Source organism: Nuphar pumila, chromosome 7, assembly GCF_984573655.1.
Source record: "Nuphar pumila chromosome 7, dmNupPumi1.hap1.1, whole genome shotgun sequence".
Taxonomy (NCBI): Eukaryota; Viridiplantae; Streptophyta; class Magnoliopsida; order Nymphaeales; family Nymphaeaceae; genus Nuphar; species Nuphar pumila.
Window position 1 is genome coordinate 23,004,932 of NC_143255.1, and position 18,214 is coordinate 23,023,145.

Genomic DNA, 18,214 nt, shown 5'->3' on the forward strand with positions numbered 1-18,214 from the left:
CCAATGCCACGACAATCGGCCACGCTGATGCCACCGAGTCGCCTTCGGTTGGATGGTGCAGGAGAAAATCGTGGCCGACAGTCTCAGCCAGGGTTCTCCTTTTCTACATGTGCCCATGCGATGAAAGAAAACGCTGTACAGGTTGGGACTTTGTTGACCAAAACCGCAGTGCAACCTTGCAGCCAGTGCCGTTACAAGTCCGATGATTTTGAAGGCATTAGACTTCCCCAGTGAGATCAGGTCGATCTGAATGTCTGCAAAAGCGTCGTGCAACGAGTCTGGCCTCTCCCTCTGTCAATGTGAATGTAAAATTTGTATGTATTTTCTGCTAATAAACATGTAGGGGTGCACCTAACCCCATCGTAAATAAAAAATAAAAAATTTGCACCTCGACTTTAGCAAAATGAATCATTTTATTTATTAGACTTCTGATGTTTTTTTTAACCACACTTGGATCATGCATTTTGGATGAAAAAAATGGCATTTGGAGCTTCAAAGATTTCATATGAAAATTGTAGGCCGTTTATTTTTGAAACCTTATAAAAAACTATCCATGCAATGTAATCAAATGCTCCAAGAACTTATTCCTATAAAAAAAAATCATATAGATCATACATGTATGGTCAGAATTTTAAAAAAAATCCAAAAATCCAATGGCATGTTTCATTTAATAACACACCCGAAAACGGGGCACGGTGCTGAATAAAACATGCTATTTGATTTTCGGTGTTTTTTTTAAATTTTTTACCATATAGATGTGATCTACATGATTGTTTGCATAGGCATCGTTCCGATGCATGGATAGATTTTTATAAGGTTTAAAAACTCAATCACCTATATTTTTCATAAAATTTTGAGGCTCCAAATACCATTTCTTTTCATCCAAAATGCATGATCCAAGAGTCAATTTCTAGTAAGTCAATCATGTTGGGATCAGAATTTTGAATAAAAAAACAAAAAAACCTTTAGCATGTTTCATTTAACACCGTGCCTATTTTGTATGTTTTCATTTCCCGTATAGGTAAATGAAAACACATATATGTATATTAACTAGAAACACGTGAACCGGAGTATGAGCAAAGATTTTCATGGATTTTTTATTTTTTTTAAATTCCACCGTATAGATATGATTTAGAAGCTTGGTTTTATAAAAACCGACTTTTAAATAATCAGATTATGATGCACAAGGATCTTTTGAGGATTGAAAATCAACAGCTCAAAATTTTCTTAAATATTAAAACAAAAAATTACTTTATTTTCATCGAAATGCATGATCCAACAATCAAACCCTAATAAATGGACTATGTCGAATACATCGGTAAGATTGGATTTGCAAAAAAAGTGTCAAAAATGCTTATAGTTCACATTGATTTACATATTCTAGTGGCCACACACACACACACATATATATATATGTGTGTGTGTGTGCACACGTTAAATAAAACATGATAAATGGGTTTTTTAAGTTTTTTTGTTTTATTTTTAAATTTTGACCGTACTTATGTGATCTATGTACTTGATTTTATAGGGATCAACTCTAAGAGTTCGATTCTGACACATGGGTGGGTTTTATAAGGCTCAAAAAAATCAACCTTCCAGAATCTTTGTAAATTTTTTAGGCTCCAAATATCATTTTTTCCTTCGAAAATACATGATCCAGGTGCAGATTCCTAGTAAATCGACCCTGACCAACACATTTATGGGGTCGGAACTGCGAACTAAAATTACCAAAAAAGCTGAAAAAACCATTTAGCATATTTCATTTAGCACGGATATATATATATATATATATATATATATATATATATAGAGAGAGAGAGAGAGATTCCCTACCAAAAGGAAGAATAACAGTAGGAAAGCTATTCATTGATAATACAATAGAAATTGACAGACATGAAGTGGGTGCGCGTGTATACAAGCACCAAGTAAACAGAGTATGCATGTGCCCCAAAAGGATTATTTGCCAGAGGTACAACATACATGTCTAAAGGCACAAGCATGCTCACGATATAATAACCATCAACAATAACCAGCAGCAGCATGAAATATCTCTGCAAGACAACAGGTGCAACCAATCAGAAACAAGGTAAGATTCATGGAGCGTATTAGAGGACAAACCTTTTCAAGATGCTGAGGACTTCCTAGCGTAGGCAAGCACCATGACCAAGCCCTTGGCTGAGGAACCTGAAGCAGCTGCTATCTTCTTTGAAGTGGATGATGTTTGTAGCCACATATCTACAAGGTTGTGCATTGTTAAGCTTTGGAGAACTGTTTGACCACAACATGTGATCTCCACCTGTTAGGAAAATTTAAAGCATCTCAATCAACCAATCAAATCATGTCCAACTTACGCTAAATAGCAATGATCTGCACAGGTAGCTAGATTAGAATGGTGAGATGGTTGTCTTGTCAATGGGGAATTAAGGGTTTTCCTTTTTTGTTTATTAAATGGAGAAACAGCGACCAGGACCAAAGACCTGGCCGTACCAGTCTAGCCTGCTGTACCTATGGTCGCCATCTTGGCAGTGTAAAATTTTGTGGGTGCCTCTCTCAACATTTCGGAAGCCTCTTGGTTCACCTTGTGGAAGGGGGTGACCACACACGGACTCGAACTCGGGGTATGGGGTGATCCAGACCATGTCGGTGACCCCTTCGGGTCAAGGTTGATAAAAGATTTAGTGGGAACAAATTATATCTGGATTAATTCTGTTACTAGAACAATTATGTTATGCATCAGTGAGACATTTACCTCATGGAGATAAACAAATAAAAAAGGAAAACCACTGTTAGCTCCACTAAGGAGTAGTGTTGCTTTCTAAGAATCCACCGAGGATAGCCTCATGCTGCATATGTGACATACATGTAAGATATTCAGCATGAGAGCCTCTCTTGTCTATGTTGCATAAACCCTAATTGGGCAGTTTTTGAATACTCATTTTGGTGTCGCAGCTGTTGCTGAAAATGGCAAGTGAAATAGATCTCAGAATCTTCATCAAACTCTAAAAAGGCATTACAATGAAGGACTAAAATTGCATCAGAACAATACCTATTCCAACAGCAGAGACAGGTAAACCATAATGTACATGCTGTAGTCTATACACTTGCAAGATATTGATTTTATAAGAGATTATTTGCCTATGGGCTCCCTGGTTAATATGCAATACCGTTAAGTGAAAAGTGGGAAAGCCACAAATATCAAAAGACGTATCAGAATCAGAATCAGGATTACTTAACCAGATAAATATAGATGAGAAACATATCTTAAGGGCCAGACACAGAGAAACATGCAAAATAGAGGGGAAGATTAATGATATTGGCCATCCATGAGACCAAAAATTGCCATTTATGACTTATGACAATCATGATATGATCCCATAAAAGTTGAGAATATGGAGAAAATAAATGTGTTTTGTTTGACAAGATTTTTGCAGCTACTCAAATTACAATGCCACCACCAGTACTAGTCTGTCACTGCAATGAGATATTGTGGAAATATAAAGAGTGCATACAAGCACTTACAACAATGAATAAAATAGACAATATCACAAGTCCACAAAGGGACAATACAAGCACAAGCCTTTAATAAGGCAACAATATAAAAAGCCCCTTATTGAGAAGAGAGAAAGCTCTCAAGAATAAGAAATATACAAGGGGTTCACCCCTATTTATACAAGAGGGAGATGAGCAAAGGGATGGCCAAAAGGCCTCAAAAGGAGAGCCAAAAGGGGGCTCCCATAGAGTCGTTAAGAGCCCCCAACGGTCACATTTGTGACCGTTGGGGGCTCCAACGACTCTAAGGTTGGAGCCCCTTTTAACCCTCAAAAGAAATAAAAAAAGAAATAAAAAAATAAGAAAATAAAATTACATTTTATCAAAAAACGAAAATAGTTGTTTTCTAAAACAACTATGTGAAATTACAAAAATACCCTTATCGGGTATTGATGTAATTTCACATAGTTGTTTTAGAAAACAACTATGTGAAATTACATCAATACCCTTATCGGGTATTGATGTAATATATATATATATATATATATATATATATATATATATATATATATATATATATATATATTAGATACATTTTAACAGTCACATGGGTGCGGGTGCGGGTGCGGCGCAATTTTAAAAATTTTGGACACGGGGACTCGGCTATATATATATATATATCCTGTGTGCATATATGTGGATATTGTCCTCTAAAGTTTGGCACCAGTACGAGTGTTTTTATAAACTTTGCAAATTGTATTTTTTTTCTGGGGCTTATGTTAGAGACTCATGCCATATATATATTTAAAAAAAAACATATAAAAAGATCATTTTTTTGGGTTTTTTACCCTAAAAATTGACATTTTTTGACTCAGTCAACATTGACCGAGTCCAAAACAAGGACGGACTCGGCCTTGACTCGTTGACCAAGTTCTACTCGGCATTGACCGAGTCCGGCTCGGCGTTGACCGAGTCCGGCCCATGTCCGCACACGTGTCGGGGCGTATTGACTCGGGTGCGGCGCCTCCCTAGCCGAGTCCGTGTGACATAGGTACTAGTCATTCACTCCAACAGCAATTTGGAAACCTCTATAACAATCAATAAGGCTATGATTGGAAGCCTTGCATTGGAATGGAAACATGGTTTCCATGTTTTGCCAAAATATGGATTTGGAATTGATGGTATGGTCAACTCCAACCAGATGTTTGGGAGCTCATCCAGTGATTTTGACACTTCCATGAATTGGTGTTGGCTCCCAAATAGGTGTGCATTTTTGTACAAACTACAGACAGAGAGGGGGGTGGAAAGAGAGTCACATTAATCTCCTTGTTTTATAAGAAAGAAAATGCATCTTCTCCAACTGGGCAGTAGTGGAGATGCATAGGAAAATCCAGACACTGGAAGCAGTGACACATTATGGTATGCCAACGAAAGTAATGGCGGTGGCGATGATAGAAATATACGATAGTGGAGGCGATTGAAACAGAGCTGGTGGTAGTGGCGAGTTATATAAGATTGGTGGTGGATAATGTGCCATTGATGATGATGATGGTGATGGCGAATAAACCAGCCAAACTGCTGGCAGGTGCTGGAAGGTTGTAGGCCTCAGGTGGTGGTGACATCACTGATGATGGAGGAGCATGGTGGTGCTCACTCTTCCCTTTAGGTGTGGGTTGTGGCAGTGGAAGGTAATGGGGAGGCAGAGTGTGGTGGGGATGGACCTTTGATTGGTTGGGTTGTGGTCGTGCAAGGTTGTAGGCCTCAGGTGGTGACGACATTGCTGATGATGCTCACTCTTCCCTTTAGGTGTGGGTGGTGGCAGTGGAAGGTAATGGGGAGGTGAAGCATGGTGAGAATGGACGTCTAATTGGTTGGGTTGTGGTGGTCGTGGTGGAAGGTGTGTAGATGGTGTTGGGTTAGGTAATAAGGACTTCAATGGAGAGAAGGCATTGTTGCATATGGTTAGGGAAGCAGCGGGGCATTATGTAGGGCTTCAAGGTGGTCATCCATTCTTGGATTCCACAAAAACCACCTCCGAAGGTGGGTGACAAAATTGTGTATTGGGGAGAGTTTTGAAGCTGCCAAAACCCTCCTCATTACCAATGTTTTGGTAAAACAATATTCCCAAACACAGCTGGGCATCACGGATTCAGCAACCCAGTCTCAATGCAGCATTCCCAAACACAGCCTTAATTATAACATAGGAAAGTTATGCCCGACAATTAACCTCCAACATTTTTCATAAAGATCTTCAGATCACAGGTTTGCAACTGAAAACCCATGTATAAATAGTTGTTAAAGTACACGGCCTTTAGTGAAAAGCCCAATAGAAACTGAACCTGGTACTCATCCAGCACGGGATCAAGCTGAGCTTGAGCTTCAGTGCAAGCTTTTCTAAAATGGCTGGCAAGTCCATAATGAATTTCACAGGCTTGGCCCAACCCAAGGCCCACTCCGACTGGAAAAGCCAATTTCAAACAGGGTAAGCTAGCAAACCAGGCATGCTGAGCCAACCTTGAGTACGCTCTTCCCTAGCTCTGACAGGCCTTTATTCCAACCCCAGGTGGGCCTGATCTGAAGTTCAACCCCTTCATAGGTCTAAGAGAGTAGTGAAGAAAATAATAACAGTGAGACTTGAGATGGTCCCCAACTCCTTGTATTTCTCACACAGTTTTGAAAATTTTGAAGCAAAACAAGAAAATGAGACTACCTCTCCATGGGTTTGTATTAGAAATTTAGAAGAGTAGAGTGTTGCAATAAGCTTCTTCTCAAGCTGCACTAGCTGGTGAAAAGAGTTGGAAAAACTCACCTCAGCTTCACTATTAAGGTCAAGTTTCTTGACCAGGTATTTCTTTATAACTGATACTGGAATATTTCCATCTCTGTCATAGGCAGACAAACACGTGATAAGCACCTTATAGCTAAAACTAAGAAATTGAACTTTCACAAAATATGTAGCAGAATCTCAAAGTTTGTGACTGATAGTAACAAAGATAAATAGTTTCCATTGCTTATTAACTTATCAGCACTAGAAAAATGTCTTAATTGGCTCTATCCCTGCTAGCCTTCTCCAGTAAAGGTTGCATAGATGATAGATATATCAAAGAAAATAAACTGGAAAAAATCATTAACCAAAAAACATCTTTCAGGAAAAAGTTCATGAAGACATTGCTACATCAGCTTAAAACAAAAAGCAAGTGCTTCAGAAGGTGATGAAAAGGAATAATAAGAATATGCTACGCTTTGCAATAAAAAATTTGTATTAGCACATCCTACAGAATTGAAATCCCTATGAGAAAAAAAGTAGCTGTTTAGAAAGGCAATGGCATGGAAGTGTCTGATAAACTAACATGCACACACATATCATTTATATTGATGAATATACATGTTTGGATAGTCAAAAATGAATACTGCTACTAAACTCAACCTTGCTGTCAACATGGTGTACCAATTATAAGTTCAGCACTCCAACCTCGACCTGGTGATCAAAATCTAGTGTCATGTATTGATTCTTATAATCTCCATGCCGTCCATTATCAAGTAAATCTTTAGGTCAACATAATGTTTTGTTTTATATTCAGCAACAGATTTTCCTGCTCCAATAAGCACTTTCAGTGCAATATGATATGAGAATCAGTTCCTTATTTGGGTCCTCTGATGTTCAGGAAGTAGGTGACGCATACTCAAGTTTAGATTGTATCTAGATACTGTATTTTCCAGAGTTGCCAATTGGAGAAGCATGAGCGGGAAGCAAAGCACTTCCAAAATTTTACGGAGCGGGAAGCGTGGGACGATTTAGAAGCGAACCAGGAATTGTCTCGGAAGCAAGAAGAGAAGTGACCTAGAAAGTGAACCGGAAGCAACCTACGAAGTGAGGTGGAAGCGAAAAAAAGGGGAAGCGAGCTTCCCAATTTTTTTGGCGCTTCCCAGCACATTTCGGAAGCACCATGTTTCGCGCTTTGGGAAAGTGCGCTTCCCCAAGTCCTATGGCGCTTTCGGTAATTCTGGTATTTTCTAAGGAAAAGTTTAACTAAAAATAAATGATAAAAATTTGTTGCTAAAATTAGTACTTTAGCCTGAAGTTGTATGGATTAGAAGACTATTAAGAGGTTGAGGCTATCAACCTGAAGTACCTGCCATTAATTGTGATAAAAAGAGTGTCTTAGCACTTGCACCCAATCCACTGGCTTATTGATGACTCAGAACATATTTTTATTTTTCTGACGAAAAAGTTGAAGCAAAAGAAGTAGAGACAAACTTTGCATGAATCAAAGTACAAGTTGTAGATGTGCCCACCAAAACACATTGCCTAGAGTAAGGTTCAAATCTTAAAAATTACGCTGTAAACAAATTAAACATGAAGCACAACCTGAGAGGGAGTATTGTAAGATATTATGAAATAAAATACTGTAATTTGGCAGAATTTTATGATTTACTATTGGTATAGCATTCCTCAAATATTTTTGTGTAATATGCATTTTGATTTTGTATTAAACTTGTTCTTTTGAGAGGATATTTGAACTATCATTCACATTAGCTGCTTGCCACACTTAAGGTCATCAAGTGCCAAGATCAGCATGTCACAAGGCTACAGCTTTGAGTTACATTTCTAGCAAATGACATGACAGGATGATATGGCATGTGACACCATGATGTGTCAGACACCACAGGAGTATTTTTTTGCCATTTTATATCATATTATTTTTTCACAAATACTTGAAAATTTTAAACCTTACCGAGTGATAAATATCTCTCTATATATAAAAATTAGTAGATGGCGTCTTTTTAATCAAGTATCTAAACATATATGTGCCTCATGTTCTTATTTTCATAAACATGAATTGCATGTGTCTAAATAGTACTCATGTATGTATCCATGCCCGTATGACAAAGATGACTAACTTTTTTAATAAATGAATTGTGACTAGAACCTTGTGCTTCAGTCAACAATTTGACAATATACTTAGTGAAAAGTTTTGTATGTTAACATTCCTTATGTCAAATATGCAATGGATCCGTTTATTAAATAAGAGAATTAGACCATATCTTCAGATCTGCGTAATAAAATTTTCCTAGTAAGCAATGATCTAGAAGATGGTTGAGATACTACTTTCTAGATGCTGCATCAATAATTCAATGAACAAAAAGAGAAAATAAAATGGAGCCATCTCTAAAACATGACAAATAACGCAAAACAAAGCAATTATAAGAGGCACTTTAGTAGAGCACATAAATGATGAATCCAACAAACTCACTTTATTCGTAAATAACAAGCAGAGATCTGTGGCAAAGCTTCATGACCTTCCCTGTATCAAACATTGACCAGCATCACTAAAAAGATAGACCATACAGGAATTATAAGGCTTTTAATCATAACACAACTTAAAGAAAGTTTCTCAATATTATTTCTTAAAATTTGAGTACTATTTCAGAAATTAGACAACTTCCTTACTGGTTATCAGATGCCACAAGGGAGAACCAAACAGGACTACTTCTTTCATGTTTTAAGTGGGCAGCAGTAAGAATGATTTGGCCTGTCTCCCTTGACATGGATGGTTGCTTCCGACTAATTCCATGAAGTCTTCTAGCTTTACCTAATCTTGAACAGGCAGGATTATTCCCTTTCTTATCATCATGGAACCTTGATTTTCGTGCATGCTCCTTAATCTTAGTCTTTTGAACATGCAGATTGGTATCAAGATTATCAGGTTTCTCTGCCTTGATAGCAGAAGTCTGAAAGGATGACTTAAAAGACTTTGGCCTAGTTGCAGCTTCAAATAGACAATTTAACGGTTTCCAAAGGCCAGCTTTACCAAGTCGATGTTCTGTTTCATTCTCCGTATTGCCATTATAAATATGATATGATTGCTCTCCACTGGATGGCTTCTGCCAAAAGGTTCACAAGTTAATTGATAAATTCCAATAATGTTACATATACACACTAAGAAAATATTCGCGTTTTGAATAATTGTGGAAATTTGCAAGAATTTATCCTTTCCTAAGAAGTAAATTTAAGGGCATTTTGCTCAATTGAAAAAATGAAAACACACAAAAACAAACAGAGTAAAGCCGCAACTTTCCTAAATTATTTCAATTGTGGGGATTGCTCTCCAATAAATCCTGTTTTTTCTATGTTACTAGCATTTTCTAGGAACAATTTCCATCACCATGGAGAAAGCTCCTTGAGAAAACTGTACAAGAGAAACTTCCCATTCTATTTTTGATTGCACAAACGCATCACATTTTGGGAAACTATTACACTAAACAAATGATGAACTTTTGAGCAGAGCAAAGAAAGGATAAACCCATGTGTACTATAATAGTTCAAACATGATATACTCGAGATTAAGCAACAAATCAATGCATATAACATCTATCAACTTACACAATCACATGTTAACCAACCCTGGTACATCATTAGTTCCTTACTGCTTACCTGCTTCTTACTTTGTGTAATCTCAGGAGTCTTGTGGGGACATGAGCTATCATGATTGTCTTCAGCATTCTCTACCTCACTTTTGATGGGTTGGTCAGTGACAAAATTGGGTCCACGTAAAGAAGCAGCCTTTCTAGCAACAAATTTAGTTCTCCTCCCAGTCAAGCCAGTTTGAGTTGTTACACGAGGAGTGCTGATAACCAACGAAGATAGAGACCTTTCCTTTCTCCTGACAGGTAATGTAATGGAAGGCATATTATCTGCTTCCTTAGCCTTTCTCTTTTTGAAAGGAAATATTTTGGCCCTTACATCTTGTAAATTATGATCTGGCCTGAAATAACAATGCATGTGCAGTGCAAAGCTAAGAAACAGGATTATAATCACCCAGCAGCAATGCATGAATAAGCCCACATGCTCTAATAGAAAAACTTCATATTCCATGAAGAAAGATGTAAGCAAGTGATGCAATGGTCTACCCAGATTCAAATTATTAACCAATCACATGTGCTAAAAACCTGAGAAAGATGTGACTGACTTCTCGTAAAAAATCCTTCCCAACAATGTTAAAAACCAGTGGGAGATTTGGTCTTGCTGTAAAACCCTCATCAAATATGCACCAGTCCTTCCATTAACTGAAACTACAATAGAAGCTGAGGAGAATATTTCATAATCCAACATCTCCATTTAATGTTAAACCCACATCATCCAAATAAAAATCCAAAATCCCATCCAATCAAGTCGGAGGCTTTCTCAAGATCAACTTTAAGAGAAAATCTCCTTATATACATGAATATCAAATATCAACAGTTCTTCAAAAAATACTCTTACAACTTATGACTATAATGCAAAAATATAAAGATTTGATATCAACTGCATTGCTGTGGTTACTGCCTCTCTAAGTATATTTTCCAACAGCAAGACAAATGTGCAGCTTCTAAGGATCACAATTGTAAAGGGAAATGTTGTCAAACATGAAATTCTTGAAAGAAAAAAAAGCCCAATTCACATCATTGGAATAAATCTGCCTAAGAAGCAAAGGTCTTCCTTAAAAACTGCTTATTAGTCTATGAATATTTTCACCTATAAAGTATCAAGAATTTGATTGCATGCAACAAGGTAGGAAATAGTATGGAATGAAACAGCAACACCAGCTAAAAAGAAAGGCATTGATAAAAAAATGAAAAAATATTGTAAAAATAGGAGTCAAATGAGGAAGGCCTACCTGAGCTTCTCCACAGGAACACAACCCAGATCCATATTGCAATTAGGGCAACAATCTACCTCCTCATTGGTGAGCTTTTCATAAATGCACCTCCTACAAACTAGATTAAATTGAAACAAGACCGCATCAGAAACAAACTATAAATCATTTCTATGTCGCAAAAATGCCTAAAAACGAAAAATAAGTGTCACAGAAACAAATAAGTTTTATTACTCAATACCAACAAAAGTATAGCAAGCATAATGCCCAAATTGCAATTACAAATGATCAACGTAAGAAAGTGCATACACCTTACTTCATTAAGTTGTAATGTCCAACTGTAACTGTTAGCAACTGTTCTGCTAAATAGCTACCATGGTACATGATCTTTAACAACCAAGATGACCAAAAGATAACAGGTGAGATTGTTAAGATCTGTCTTGGTGGAGACTTATTGCACTGCAATTTGGATCCTAGACGTTGATAATTCAAAAAGAGTTATTCTTTCCAAGTTATCAGTCAGATACTAAGATGGAATAGGATGTGCAAATGCATAGAAAGATCATTGAGTCCAATTATATTTTTGTAGAATAAATAAGTCATCCTCATATTCGTATAGCGTGATTTGGCAAACGGGCAAGTCCAAAAAATGTGGAGAGATGATTCCTCATCCGTGTGGCATAGAGAACATCTTCGTCTAAAATTGAAGCACATAGGTAAAAGTTTTTACTTGTCTCTGCTCATCAAAGAGTAGATAAAGAAACATTAATCTTGTGGTAGAGACTATTGGGCTCATACATAGGTGTCACAGCTGATAAGTTGATGTTACATAGTTTTCAATAACCTATTACATATTGAAGACCAAAATTAAATCTATATGCAACTGGATTATAGGAGACCAAAACATAACCTTCTTCCATGATAGGGTGAGAAGAAGCATTTGGTATGTCATTTGTGACTTGTGATGGTGGACCTAAGCCTCCACGCATACCATACAATGACACCATGAACAAATGCATATAAATACTTCTACGCACCCTCAAACTGCCCAAATTAATAAATCTACTTTCTTTCCACATTAATGGTTAAGTAAATCGTTAAACTGATAGCCTTCCTTTTCTACTATCATGTTCATTTAGCATGCTTTATTATTAATTATCTCCATTAGTTTCCGACCTTATTGAACTCGAGAAATTAAAATAAAATAAAAGGCCTCAATTTCTGAAGGTTGGTGCAAAGATCTAATTTGCTTATGAGCCATAAGCGTGCATAAAATGTGTATCTATAACACAAACACACGCACACGCACACGCACACACACACACACACTGTAAAAAACTACGTTCATGCAAGGAGCAGGAGAGAGCCAAAATCTCACAGGTGTGCAGGCACTCAGATATGGTGGTAGCTTCCCTCAGCAGCTTCTTGCAGAGAGGGCATGTCATGCAAGCAGCGAGGGTGGCCCTTGGAACCTTCACCACCTGGGCTGCCATCTCTACGCACAACCAACTTCAGAACCCACAAGGGACTCATCTTCTCCTACGTCCCTGAGACCATCTCTCTCGACGGGAAGATGGGCTATCCTCCCTCTTCATCTTACGCTAAGATTCAAGCTTACCTCCCACCATTTGGCAGTCAATAGGAGAAGAAAGAAGCGACTCAAAAGAGGGTAACTAGGGGTTGTAATACGAGAGAGAGAGAGAGGGAACAAGGCCCCCCCAATTCAGAAATGCATTTTGTACTTGAGTTGAGGGGCCGACTAATTTGGTGTAAATTGCAAGAGACTAAGCTGGGCAAGAGAGAGAGAGAGAGAGAGAGAGAGAGACTATTACTGAAGAAGCAAGAGGATGAAGGAAACAGTTAATGTTGTAGTTGAGAGGTAAAGGCTACTTTATTGTGAAATTACAAAAGGTTACTTAGGGTTAGGGGTGAGCAACCGGCCCATGGGCTGGGTTTGGGTCAGGCCCATTAGGTATCGGGCTAAAACCCAGCCCGTTATATACGTAAGCCGAGTTTGGGCCAGCCCGTTGGCCACTGGTGGTGGTAGGATGGGCATGAGTTATTTATTATTTTTTTAATAATATAAAAAGTTTAAAATTTAATTATTCCAGAATAACTATTATTATTTACTTAATTAATTGCATGAGAACTTACTATTTGTTAATCATTATTATTTATTTAATTAGTTGCACTAATTAGAAATTAATTGCATGAGAACTTGTTATTTTCTCATTAACTTATAATTTCAGTCAAGCAGTTTATGCATTTTAAGATTGGGACAGGCCGGGCCAGGTCAGATCCAACCCACTTCACATTGGCCCGTTGGACCAATGGGCTGGGCCATGTGCTTCTCTTCAAATCCGAGCCCGTTAAAAACCAGGCTAAAATCTGGCCTGGTCTTCCCGGTCCAGCAGGACGGGCTGGCCCGATGCCCAGCCCTATACTTAGGGATGTTCACATGATTACATTAATTATACGCAATGTGGTAAACATTTAAAATGGGAAAATAACGGCAGCATAATTCTGGTGAGAAATTGAACTTTTAAATCTCTCACTTTTATTCACAAAACCTTGGCAAAAATAAATTAATTAGATAATTCTAAAAGTTTGTAAGAAGAAACAAAAACAAAAATACATAGAAATCGAATCACATTTTATTAACTAGAAATAGTCATTAGAAACATAAATATTACCATATTTTAGCCATTTAAAATGGTGGCCAAGTATGGCCCACATTTGTCTCACTTCTTATAGGTGCCTGTTCTACGGGCACGTTTGGAAGTGGGAAAATAATAGAAAAAGTAAAGGTAGGAAAGAAAAAGTTGTAACTTTTATAATAGTTTCAAACAAGAGGAATTTTTTTAAAGACAAGGTTTTCTAAAAAGTCTGTTTTTTATAGGAAAAAAAGCTCCCTAGACGGTGAAAAATTTTCTTATCAACTTTTTTTTTTTTTTTGCATTAGGGCAACCATTCACGTACAACAAATCTCATTTCATGGGCTGCCATATAAAAAACATTCTTCGGTCTTCCGCCCACTCACCACCATTTTCAGCTCTCTCTCTCTTTCTCATTTTTCTCATGCTACGCCAACTAGAAAAAAAGTCATTTAGAAAAGTTATCATATCAAAACTTGTGGTAGGCTAGGGATGGCGGGGGATGGAGACCTTGTCCCCCGCCCCGTCTCAAAAAAGTTAACGTCCATCCCTGTGGCGGGGGAGGGGGGCTTTGGACCTCCACCCCCACCCTATCTCAAACTATTTATCCCCATTCCCATCCCCACCCCCGCCCCCGCCCATAATTGAACACTAATTCCTCAATCAACTCATTAAATTCTAAATAGGAATTAAGATTTTTCATTTTCTTAATCTAAAAATTTACAAAACATTTAAAAACAAAAAATACAAAATGAGAAACATCAAACATAGAATCTCAAAAGACCTGAACACCAAAATTTTAAAAAAATCTTCTTAATGCCAACAGTTTAATGGAAAAGACACAAGATTTCTACGCAAAACCATTCCGCATGATTTACAAAAAACTTGTGGAAGTTGCCCATTTTTATTACCTAGTACAGACAAGGATTATACGAAAAGAATAAAGATACTAGCAAAATCCAATGGTAATAACCATCTTTTACAAAACCTCTACATTGATTCAATCACAAAAAACATAAAAGTACAACAAACATAACTCTACATGACACATACATCTAAGGAAGAAAATTCTGGTGTCCTTGGTTCTACTGTCAAGGCAGCTTTCCCTTTGAAAATGGAATGTCCAACGAACAATCTTGCTAGTGAACCTATAAGAAAAAAAGAAAATTAAATAAAAAATAGTGGCATTGTTAATTAACCGTCATTAACAAAACTAAAAGAAAAAAAATGGAGGATAAATGTCGCATGATACAGCATAAGAATGGCAAATTCATTTTGCAATCTACATTCAAGAGAAATGAAAAAAAACAGTTCCAAATCAAATGGATAAATACAAAACTAACTAAACCAGACCAATTTAACATTAAAAGAATCCAAAAGAACAGATAATTCTCTTATAAATTCCACTAAGTAAATCAACTATCAACAAGACAATCACCATCCAGAAGTAGAAAACTAGATGGAGCTACCCAAGATGGTAACCAACGGTGATGAAAAACATTCATCGCCATTGGTGGACGAATCTGGCACCGACGATGATGGTCGCCGATGGTGGACAGAGAGAGAGGGCTAAGGGCCGACGAACATGGTGATGCAGCAGCTGCACGATTTAGGGTTAGCAAGTTAGTATATATTACTGTTGTTTTTTTATAATTTTATTAGTTAGGTTTAAGTATTTTAGTAATATTATTAATGGGGATGGGGTGGGGTGGGGGAAAGTGTAAGTTCATCCCCACACAGGAATGAATTTTGACCTTCATCCCCACCTCCATCCCCGTTTCATGCTCTTCATCCCCAGTCCATAGTCCATACGGGGCGAGGCAGGACGGGGCCCCGTGTTCCCCCGGTCCACTGCCATCCCTATGGTAGGCAAAAAAAAAATCTCATGAAATTTTTTCTTGCTTCCAAACGTGTCCTACAAGACTTATTGACTTGGTAGAACAGTAGAATCAAACAAAATAGTCCAAGGGCTTAGTGGGCCGTAAAGCTAAATGATTTCATAGCCTGAATCATGTCTTTTTCTCAAGACATGGCTAGCACACTCATCTAAACCAAGCTGGTAAGTTGCACTCTTGATGAGCCTGTGGCTTTTTCAAATATAATTAGCGTAGACGCTTCTGTCTTCGTTGAAGCAAAAACCCGTTAAGTTGCACAAGTAATCGTTTTTCTAGGTGTAACCAGCACTCAGATGTGGGTCTCCTCCCACCTAGCTAGGTGGTTGGGCTTAAAGCGTTCAAGCTGAAGGATGTCACGAGTTCCATACCCAAGATGTGAATCCCCTCGGACAAGGCCGAAGCTGCAGCAGGCCTTTTTCATGGATGAAAGTGGGACCAAAATGTTTTAACCGCTTAATGCTGGGTCGTAAGGCAGGGTATCATTCTCATCAGAGCCTATCATGTGGATTGGGGTTTGTAGGTATGATTCGTTTATGAATTAAGGGAACACTTGTTACACTTAGGGATGGCAGTGGACCCGGGGAAAACGGGGTCCCCCCCCCCCCCCCGTTTGGACTGGGGATGGAGGTTAAAATCAAAACCCGTGCGAGAACGGAGGTGGGGATGGACTTACGCTTCGCCTGCCCCGTCCTGTCTCCGATCCCTGTTAGTAAAATGCTAAAATATTCTTTAGGGATGACAGTGGACTGAAGGAAAACAGGGCCCCATCCTGCCTCACCCCGTTTAGACCGGAGATGAAGGACATCAAACAGTGATGAAGGTGGGGATGAAGTTTAAAATCAACACCCGTGCGGGGATGGAGGCAGGAATGGAGGGCAGAATTTTGAGATGGGGCGGACCCGCCTTGATCCACTGCCATTCCTAGTTACGGCAAGAGAAGTCTCTTTCCTTTGAAAGGGTCACTTTGGAGAAAAGTGGTTCTTCAGATAAGAGAGAAGAGAGAAGAGATATATATGAACCAAATTTGATAGGAAAATTATGTTTTTTTCCATTTACTAAGTGGGTCCCGCTATATGTTTGTCATAGATACCTTTGTTTCACTCTTTGTAGGAAAGAGGAGCATCAACATGAAACAAACAACCCCTTTAGATTTAAAAAAAAAAGTTCATGAGCTATACAGGGGTGCTAATTTACACACACATATATATATATATAGGGGGAGAGAGAGAAATGCTTTTAGATAAGATGCTTTTGCCTAAAATTGGACAAACCTAATTTTGCCACCCACCTTTTGCTTCAAAATGCATGCCAACTTCACATGTATGAGCTGTGAAGAACTTGTCAAACAGGTAAAACTTGCACAACATGGTAATCTTATATATGTGTCATCTATTGCATTTAGGCTGTCCAACAAAACTTCGTCTTTTTCTTTTTTTCTTTGAAAAGCACAAATAGTGGAGCTTATAAATTTTGAATTCCAATGATGTCAAAATTCACTTGAGTTGTAAATGGGTAAAAATTCACGTGATGACAACCTTACCTAAAACTTTGATGGGGTTGGTACAAAATTACAACCTTGCTTCTAAATGCGATAACCGACTCTTGTGGTTACCACTTGCCATCTGATTCCTCATGGGTTGGCCCTTACGTTTCCAATTAGTCATTCTATAATAAGGCGGACTGATGATGAATGGGACCAACTTCGGTTGAAAATGAGTTTCTTGCATTGACAATTGTCATGATTAAAGGTTTTTGTTGACGGAACAGACAGAGTGATCTCTCTCTCTCTCTCTCTCTCTCTCTCTCTCTCTCTCTCTCTCTCTCTATATATATATATATATATATATATATATATATATATATATATATATATATATATATATATATGGATAAATATTGACTACTAATGAAGGCAAGAAACCAGAAATCACTCTTTTTCTTCAAAAAAATTTATTTTTTTATAAATCAAATGTTACGGATGTGATCTACATGGTTTGTTTAGTAGGAAACTAGTTTTGAATCATGTTATTCGGCTGACAAGTAATTAAGTTTTCAAAAGAGTCTAAAAATCAACTCCACGCCCACAATGTGCTAAAACTTCATAACTCAAAAGATCATATTTTTATATTAGAAAAGCACAATCCAAGGCATGATCTTAGCAAACGAGCCATGTCAAACACATCGGTGTAAGATTGAGTCAATACAACTTGCACCTATAATTTCTAGCTCTTTAGTTCCTTTCCTTATTAGTAACAAATATTTTTCCTATATATATGAGGTAAATTATTTGTTATTATTGAAAGTATAGAACTATTGAGTATAAATCACTCTTTTCTTCAAAAAAAAAGAATTAAGTTTTTTTATATCAAATGATAGATATGATCTATATGGTTTGTTTAGTGATTAAGACCAGTAAGTTTTTAAAGGGATTCAAAAATCAATGGCCCACAAGGTGCCAAAACTTCATAATTCAAAAAATCATTCTTTTAGGTCAAAAGAACAATTCAAGGCTTAATCTTTAGCAAACAAACCATGTCGA

The 18,214-nt window shown here is 37.6% G+C and overlaps 1 protein-coding gene across 3 annotated transcripts; it reads right to left on the reverse strand.

Moving 5' to 3' along the window:
* Positions 1-1,845: 1,845 nt before the first annotated feature.
* LOC149831516 (E3 ubiquitin protein ligase DRIP2-like) lies at positions 1,846-12,769 on the reverse strand. Of its 3 annotated transcripts, none has more exons than XM_090013932.1 (8): positions 12,505-12,769; positions 11,148-11,247; positions 9,926-10,154; positions 8,942-9,375; positions 8,745-8,795; positions 6,299-6,371; positions 2,119-2,296; positions 1,846-2,051 (listed from the first exon to the last, which is right to left on the reverse strand). In XM_090013932.1, the coding sequence occupies exons 1-7, from the start codon at positions 12,617-12,619 to the stop codon at positions 2,123-2,125; spliced, it is 1,176 nt and encodes a 391-aa protein (XP_089870058.1). In that variant the 5' UTR covers positions 12,620-12,769; the 3' UTR covers positions 1,846-2,051; positions 2,119-2,122. The 3 variants fall into 3 exon arrangements, with proteins under 3 accessions (XP_089870058.1, XP_089870057.1, XP_089870056.1); XM_090013931.1 differs by having other exon boundaries at positions 8,942-9,372; positions 9,926-10,256; XM_090013930.1 differs by having other exon boundaries at positions 9,926-10,256.
* Between the last annotated feature and the right edge of the window lie 5,445 nt (positions 12,770-18,214).